This window comes from Saccopteryx leptura, chromosome 3, assembly GCF_036850995.1.
Source record: "Saccopteryx leptura isolate mSacLep1 chromosome 3, mSacLep1_pri_phased_curated, whole genome shotgun sequence".
NCBI lineage: Eukaryota > Metazoa > Chordata > Mammalia > Chiroptera > Emballonuridae > Saccopteryx > Saccopteryx leptura.
In genome coordinates, this window is record NC_089505.1 from 302523059 (window position 1) to 302531937 (window position 8879).

At 50.2% G+C, this 8879-nt stretch overlaps 1 protein-coding gene across 1 annotated transcript; it reads left to right on the forward strand.

The window, feature by feature from the left end:
- Positions 1-249: 249 nt before the first annotated feature.
- Positions 250-2343, forward strand: LOC136398532 (ice-structuring glycoprotein-like). The gene has a single exon (XM_066372736.1). It carries the CDS (start codon positions 250-252, stop codon positions 2341-2343), a length of 2094 nt encoding a protein of 697 aa, XP_066228833.1.
- The last annotated feature ends 6536 nt before the right edge of the window (positions 2344-8879 follow it).

The window sequence follows — 8879 nt, forward strand, 5'->3', positions numbered from 1 at the left end:
GGATGGCTCCGTTGGTCAGAGCATCAACCTGAAGCATAGAGGTTGCTGTTTTGTGCCCTGGTCAGGGCACATATAGGAATAGGTCCATGTTCCTGTCGGTCTGTCTCTCTCTATGTTTCTCTCTTGTTAAAAATCAAATAATTTTTTAAAATACCAATAAAAACATAATCAGTTGGTGACAAATACATGTCCTTATATATCTGGCCAAACCCATAGAAAGTACAACACAAGCGGAGAGCCCCAATATCAATGGTCATTGCAGGTTCCCCAGCTGTCACTGCAGCTGCCATTGCAGGTTCCCCAGCTATCACTGCAGCTGTCATTGCAGGTTCCCCAGCTGTCACTGCAGTTGTCATTGCAGGGTCCCCAGCTATCACTGCAGCTGTCATTGCAGGTCCCCCAGCTATCACTGCAGCTGTCATTGCAGGTTCCCCAGCTGTCACTGCAGGTTCCCCAGCTGTCACTGCAGCTGTCACTGCAGGGTCCCCAGCTGTCACTGCAGCTGTCATTGCAGGTTCCCCAGCTATCACTGCAGTTGTCATTGCAGGTTCCCCAGCTGTCACTGCAGCTGTCACTGCAGTTGTCATTGCAGGGTCACCAGCTGTCACTGCAGCTGTCATTGCAGGTTCCCCAGCTATCACTGCAGCTGTCATTGCAGGGTCCCCAGCTGTCACTGCAGCTGTCACTGCAGCTGTCATTGCAGGTTCCCCAGCTATCACTGCAGTTGTCATTGCAGGGTCCCCAGCTGTCACTGCAGCTGTCATTGCAGGGTCCCCAGCTATCACTGCAGCTGTCATTGCAGGGTCCCCAGCTGTCATTGCAGGTTCCCCAGCTGTCACTGCAGCTGTCATTGCAGGTTCCCCAGCTGTCACTGCAGGTTTCCCAGCTGTCACTGCAGCTGTCACTGCAGGTTCCCCAGCTGTCACTGCAGCTGTCATTGCAGGGTCCCCAGCTATCACTGCAGCTGTCATTGCAGGTCCCCCAGCTGTCACTGCAGCTGTCATTGCAGGGTCCGCAGCTGTCACTGCAGCTGTCACTGCAGGTTCCCCAGCTGTCACTGCAGCTGTCATTGCAGGTTCCCCAGCTATCACTGCAGCTGTCACTGCAGGGTCCCCAGCTGTCACTGCAGCTGTCATTGCAGGTTCCCCAGCTATCACTGCAGCTGTCATTGCAGGGTCCCCAGCTGTCACTGCAGCTGTCACTGCAGCTGTCATTGCAGGTTCCCCAGCTGTCACTGCAGTTGTCATTGCAGGGTCCCCAGCTGTCACTGCAGCTGTCATTGCAGGGTCCCCAGCTGTCATTGCAGGTTCCCCAGCTATCACTGCAGCTGTCATTGCAGGTTCCCCAGCTGTCATTGCAGGTTCCCCAGCTGTCACTGCAGCTGTCATTGCAGGGTCCCCAGCTGTCATTGCAGGTTCCCCAGCTGTCACTGGAGCTGTCATTGCAGGTTCCCCAGCTGTCACTGCAGGTTTCCCAGCTGTCACTGCAGCTGTCACTGCAGGTTCCCCAGCTGTCACTGCAGCTGTCATTGCAGGGTCCCCAGCTATCACTGCAGCTGTCATTGCAGGTCCCCCAGCTGTCACTGCAGCTGTCACTGCAGGGTCCCCAGCTGTCACTGCATCTGTCACTGCAGGGTTCCCAGCTGTCACTGCAGCTGTCACTGCAGGGTCCCCAGCTGTCACTGCATCTGTCATTGTAGGTTCCCCAGCTGTCACTGCATCTGTCATTGTAGGTTCCCCAGCTGTCACTGGAGCTGTCATTGCAGGTTCCCCAGCTGTCACTGCAGCTGTCATTGCAGGTTCCCCAGCTGTCACTGGAGCTGTCATTGCAGGTTCCCCAGCTGTCACTGCAGCTGTCACTGCAGGTTCCCCAGCTGTCACTGCAGCTGTCATTGCAGGTTCCCCAGCTGTCACTGCAGGTTCCCCAGCTGTCACTGCAGCTGTCATTGCAGGTTCCCCAGCTGTCACTGCAGTTGTCATTGCAGGTTCCCCAGCTATCACTGCAGCTGTCATTGCAGGTTCCCCAGCTGTCACTGCAGCTGTCATTGCAGGTTCCCCAGCTGTCATTGCAGGTTCCCCAGCTGTCACTGGAGCTGTCATTGCAGGTTCCCCAGCTGTCACTGCAGCTGTCACTGCAGGTTCCCCAGCTGTCACTGCAGCTGTCATTGCAGGTTCCCCAGCTGTCACTGGAGCTGTCACTGCAGGTTCCCCAGCTGTCACTGCAGCTGTCATTGCAGGTTCCCCAGCTGTCATTGCAGGTTCCCCAGCTGTCACTGCAGGTTCCCCAGCTGTCACTGCAGTTGTCATTGCAGGTTCCCCAGCTATCACAAATGTGCCACTCTAGTGGGGTATGTGGATAATGGAGGAGGCTATGCATGTGTGGGGGCAGAGGGATATGAGAAAACCTTCAGTTTTGCTGTGAACCTAAAACTACTCTAAAAAATAAAGTCTATTTTAAGAAATGATCAGGTGATGAGTAAAGATACAAAGGGAAATTAGCAATATGGTGACTGTTCTTATTTTCCAGTTCCTAGCTGGGAGTCAGAGACTTTGGCCCCATCTACAGGCAGAGTCCCTCTGTTTGGTCTCCAACTGAGCCTTAACAGTTCCTAAAATGTTCTCCCTGACTGTGTTCCATGCCAAACAGTGCCCACGGTCAGACGACTTTGTGAAGCAGCACATCCTAGCCCTTCTCAGCGACCCCATATATATTAGAAGAAAGGTGCTGAGAAATTTTACAGTAAAGAAGCTTTAACCTGCCTGACCAGGTGGTGATGCAGTGGATAGAGCATTGACCTGGGATGCTGAGGACCCAGGTTTGAAACCCTGAGGTCACAGGCTTGAGTGCAGGCTCACTACCTTGAGTATGGAATCAGATATGACCCATGGTCACTGGCTTGAAACCCAAAGTCACTGGCTTGAGTCCAAGGTTGCTGGCTTGAGCAAGGGGTCACTGGCTCAGCTGAAGCCCCCCGGTCAAGCCACATATGGGAAAGCAATGAATAACTAAGGTATCGCAATTATGAGTTATTGGTGTCATCTCTCTCCCTTCCTGTCTGTCCCTGCCTGTTTCTCTCTCTCTCTCTCTCTCTCTCTCACACACACACACACACACACACACACACACACACACACACACACATACACACTCAAAAAAAAAGGAAAGAAAAGAAAGAAAGAAAAAGAAACTTTAGCCTGACAGGTGGTGGTGCAGTGGATAGAGCATCAGACTGGGATGCCGAGGACCCAGGTTCCAGACCCCGAGGTCGCCAGCTTGAGCGCGGGCTCATCTGGTTTGAGCAAAAACTCACCAGCTTGGACCCAAGGTTGCTGGCTCAAGCAACATGTTACTCGGTCTGCTGAAGGCCCGCTGTCAGGGCATATACAAGAAAGCAATCAATGAACAACTAAGGTGTCGTAATGCGCAATGAAAAACTAATGATTGATGCTTCTCATCTCTCCGTCCCTGTCTATCCCTCTCTCTGTCTCTGTAAAAAAAAAAAGAAACTTTAACTTTGTTGAACTCACGGCTTCTTAACCATAGTCAATCAAACAACCCATTCTTCACATCACATCTATTACTCTCTGCTGAAATAATTACATAGAATTACAATATGTGACATTCTGAATCAGTTCTATTCCTGGTCTGGAATTTGAGATTCCATTGGCAATCTTGTTTTAGATTGGTCCTGGCTTTGTGTTTTGAATTTAGGGGATCCCAGGGTAATTCTGACAGTATTTATTGAACCTGCCACTAAAGGAAGTGCAGGGAAAATTGTGACCTGGCAGGATCTAGTGACGACTGTTTTAATTCCTTTTGTTCTGTAAAGAGACAGACACTTACTCACTGGAGAACAGTGGAAAAGTGGCTCCAACCTGGGAGTGGTTAGAACATTTCTGACCTTAGGGATTAAGTAAACCAGCAGCTGGCTATGAGAATTGACTGAGCCCACAGTCCAGAGACAGTGTGCTCATGTTCTGGGCTCTCAGAAGCCCAGCTGAGGGTCTGGTAGGACGGGAAATCCAGGCCATCTGCTCACTCCTTTTTTTTTTCTGTTTTCCTTTATACACACACACCCCTACCTTTATATATATAAACTTTTATATATATAAAGTTTATATATATATAAACTTTTAAAAATTGATTTTAGAGAGGAAGAAAGAAAGAGAAACCAGTTTGTTGTTCCACTTATTTATGCATTCATTGGTTGATTCTTGTATGTGCCCTGACAGGGGATTAAAGCTGCAACTTTGATGTATCGAGACGATGCTCTAACCAACTGAGCTACCTGGCCAGGACCTGCTCACTCCTTTTTCTGTGGCACAAACAAGATGTCTGTGTCCACCCAGAGGGGTACATTTCAACTTTTTTCAAAAATGCATTTGTAACGTAATTAAGAAATATGTATTTGGTCTCTGTCTCCAGTTTCTGACCACAGAGCTCCTAAAATCCTTGTAATTTCCTGAGTGATACAGGAGATAGGAACATCTTTTTTTTTAATTAATTAATTTTATTTTTATTTTAGTGAGAGCAGAGGAGGCAGAGAAATAGACTCCTGCATTTGCCTGGACCACCATCCACCCAGCAAGCCCACTAGGGGGCAGTGCTCTACCCATCTGGGACATTGTTCCTTTGCTCAGCAACTGAGCCATTTTTTTTAACACCTGAGGCAGAGGTCATGAAGCCATCCATTAATCACCAATGGCCATGATTTGGTCAACCATGCTTACATAATGAACTGCATTATCTAAGGTTTTTTACGGAGGCTTCATTATGTAAGCATGGTGAACAAGAGCTTAGTGGCCGGCCAGAGGGTGGTGTACCCCAATGCCATGGGGGAGAAACTGCTGTGCTTGGGACCCTTCAGCTCTGGCCCTATGTATCTCTTCCTCTGGCTGTTCATCTGTGTCCTTTATGATAAACAGGTAAACACAAGTGTTTCTGTGAGCTTAATGACCTGTTTTAACAATTTATTGAACCCAAGGAGAGGGTCATGGGCACCCTCGATTTGTTGCCACATTGGTCAGACAGACCAGAGGCCTGGGACTTGCAAGGGTGTCTGAGTGCAGGTGTGGGAAAGAGCCCTTAAGCTGTGGGGCCTATGCTAACTCCTGGTAGCTTGTGTCAAAATTGAATTGAATTGAAGGATGCCCGGTCAGTGTCCAGAGAGTTGGTCAGTGTGGGGGGAACAAAACGTCACAAAGTTGGTGTCAGAGGAGCTGAATAGAGAAAAGGTTTACCTTTAGTTGGTGTGAGAAAAGCGGGATGTGCTCGGACAGCCCTGGCTGCAGGAACGTGGTTTGGGGAGAGGAAAGATGGAAGGGTCAAGGGGAAACATTCGGCCTGATCATGTGGTGGCGCAGTGGATAGAGCGTTGGACTGGGATGCGGAAGGACCCAGGTTCGAGACCACAGGGTCGCCAGCTTGAGTGCGGGCTCATCTGGCTTGAGCAAAAAGAGCTCACCAGCTTGGACCCAAGGTTGCTGGCTCAAGCAAGGGGTTACTCGGTCTGCTGAAGGCCCGTGGTCAAGGCACATATGAAAAAGCAATCAATGAACAACTAAGGTGTGGCATCGAAAAACTGATGATTGATGCTTCTCATCTCTCTCCGTTCCTGTCTGTCTGTCCCTATCTATCCCTCTCTCTGACTCTCTCTCTGTCCCTGTAAAAAAAAAAAGAAAGAAAAAAAAAGGGAAACATTTGGTTCCTGGGTGCCCACATGTTCACCCATGCATGGAGCAGCCTCTGCTATACTCAGTCACTAAAAGTAAAAGTTACCAGTGGGATTCAGAGACAGATCCTCTCCTGGGGCTGGTCCTCTTGATGCCTAAGGAAACGTGAAGTGAGATAAGCCACCCCTCGGTCACTGTGATCTGTACTAAGGTGGAACTAAAAGAGAGCGCTGGGGCCCTGGCTGGTTGGCTCAGCGGTAGAGCGTCGGCCTGGCGTGCGGGGAACCCGGGTTCGATTCCCGGCCAGGGCACATAGGAGAAACGCCCATTTGCTTCTCCACCCCCCCCTTCCTCTCTGTCTCTCTCTTCCCCTCCCGCAGCCAAGGCTGCATTGGAGCAAAGATGGCCCGGGCTCTGGGGATGGCTCCTTGGCCTCTGCCCCAGGCTCTAGAGTGGCTCTGGTTGCGGCAGAGCATCGTCGCCCCTGGTGGGCAGAGCGTCGCTGGATCCCGGTCGGGCGCATGTGGGAGTCTGTCTGACTGTCTCTCCCTGTTTCCAGCTTCAGAAAAATACAAAAAAAAAAAAAAAAAGCGCTAGGCTGGACCTTGATGAGAGACCAAGCTCAGATTTCAATTGCTCTGAGTTTAGGCCACTGGCCTCTGAGCCCCTATAAAGGGACAAATTATGTGGGGATAACAGAGAATACCTCTAAGGCCTCTGGTCACCAGTGAGGTAGTCCATGTCCGGGAGGGCAAGAACCAAGAAATGGCGGGAAGCAGGGAGGAGAGCGTGACAGGGATTTCAGGGTCGCTATCACCCAGCTTCTTAAAGAGCCGTTACTAAAATGGGTTATGAGGGTGATTTTAGGGCAGTGTCTTTGATTTTGAAAGCCACAGGTGGAAGAGTGTGTTTGGGTTCCTACAAGACACAGGGCTCAGCCTGGCCTGTGGTGGCACAGTGGTTAAAGCATCGACCCGAACTCTGAGATCGCCGGTCCCAAGCCCTGGGCTTGCCCAGTCAAGGCACGTACGACAAGTAATCATTGAACAATTTAAGTGCAGCAGCTAGAGTTGATACTTCTTGCTCCCCCACCCCTCTCTTCTCTCTGTAAAATTAATAAATAAAAGCTTAAATAAAAAAGGCACATGGCTCACTGCTGAACAATGACAGGTGGCCACCCATGATCCAGAGACAAAGCAGGCTGCTCCTGAGGGAACAGCCAGCAGACGGGATAAAAGCCACAGCCAGACTTGTTTATCCTGGGGAGGCAGCCTGCCCAACTCCCTCTAGAAATGCAAGTGGAACACCCCAGGTGAGGCAACTGATAGGCTTCACATGCAAACATGTGGGACTGGTTTCATGGTGATCAGGATCGTCACCTACTGGATATGCCCATCACCTGAGTCATGGCACTACCGTGGTTAGAGGCCTTTTGCACATGGGCACCTTCCAGAGCCGTGGTGCTGCCTGGCTGAGCAACAGTTGGGAGCCTTATCAGATACGTGGTCTGAGCTTCCCTGCCTGGTCTTTTTTTTTTCTTTTTTTTTTTGTATTTTTCCGAAGCTGGAAACGGGGAGAGACAGTCAGACAGACTCCCGCATGCGCCCGACCGGGATCCACCCAGCACACCCACCAGGGGGCGACGCTCTGCCCCTCCGGGGCGTCGCTCTGTTGCGACCAGAGCCACTCTAGCACCTGGGGCAGAGGCCAAGGAGCCATCCCCAGCGCCCGGGCCATCTTTGCTCCAATGGAGCCTCGCTGCGGGAGGGGAAGAGAGAGACAGAGAGGAAGGAGAGGGGGAAGGGTGGAGAAGCAGATGGGCGCTTCTCCTGTGTGCCCTGGCCAGGAATTGAACCCAGGACTTCTGCACGCCAGGCCGATGCTCTACCACTGAGCCAACCGGCCAGGGCCACTTCCCTGCCTGGTCTTGCTGGCGCTCATAAAAACATTAGGTTAATTAACGAGAACAGGAGAGGCAGAGGGAAGAGTCCAGGGACTGATCTTAGGAGGATCAAGTTATTATTTATTTATTTATTTTTATTTTTTTTAATAAATAAATTTTTATTAATTTTAATGGGGTGACATCAATAAATGAGGGTACATATATTCAAAGAAAACATGTCCAGGTTATCTTGTCATTCAATTATCTTGTCAAACAATTATGTCTAGTTTTCTTTGTGCCCCTCCCCCTCTCCCTCTCCTTCCTTCCCTCCCCCTGATCCCAGGGATCAAGTTTTTAAATGATTATTAAGAAATAAGGTGAATAAAGGGAACATTGATGGGGTGAAACAAAGGGATAAGAGAGAGGAGACCGTGGAGTCATCCCAGCTGGGTGGAAAGCTATATTTAAAAATGGGTTGAGCCTGACCTGTGGTGGCGCAGTGGATAAAGCATCAACCTGGAACACTGAGGTTGCTGGTTCGAAACCTTGGGCTTGCCTGGTTAAGGCACATATGGGAGTTGATGCTTCCTGCTTCTCCCCCTGTCCTTCTCTCTCTCACCTTCTTTCTCTCTCCCCCTCGTCTCTCTAAAATGAATTAAAAAAAAGTGTTGAATAAAACTGACTGACCGGGTTCAAAAGTCTTAATACTGCGCTATCAAAAGCTGGGCAGGCCACCAGGGTCCCTGGTGTCCCCCAACATTAAAGGGCTCCCCCTAGCAAGTCAGCTTTATTTACTCCAATTTGTACAAAGTTTAAAAGCCAGAAAGCAAAGGTAAGGATGACAGAGCTGACCTGAAATCCTGTGGGTCAACAGTCAGCAGATGGAGAGGAGACATTCCCAGGAGTCCTTTGTGGGGGCCTCGGCTGCTGTCACCAGACTGGTGAGGCCCTTCCTGCCTCCTGGGCCACACAATTCGGCTGAGAGAATGTAGAAGTGTAAGCGCTGACAGGATCGCCAGGACTGACCTGTTTCATCAAGGTTAGGCTTTGTTCCTTTGACCTTTGGCACTGTTTGGCCTCGTGGACGTTCTGCTGTATGTGTGTCCTTGGAAAGGTCAAGGGTACGCTCCTCAGCACCATCTTAGCAAATCAGCAGCTAGTGTTACCTGGTCCTTTGGGTCTACCCAGGGCCAGCAGTAGTGCGTGAGTTCTTGACTTTGTGCTGGAAAAAATTCACAGCCCAAGTCCAGGTGATTTTGAGAGTAAGTTTATTGAAGCCGGGGACAGGGAAACAAGGAAGGGCCCAAAACAGAAGCGACAAAAAA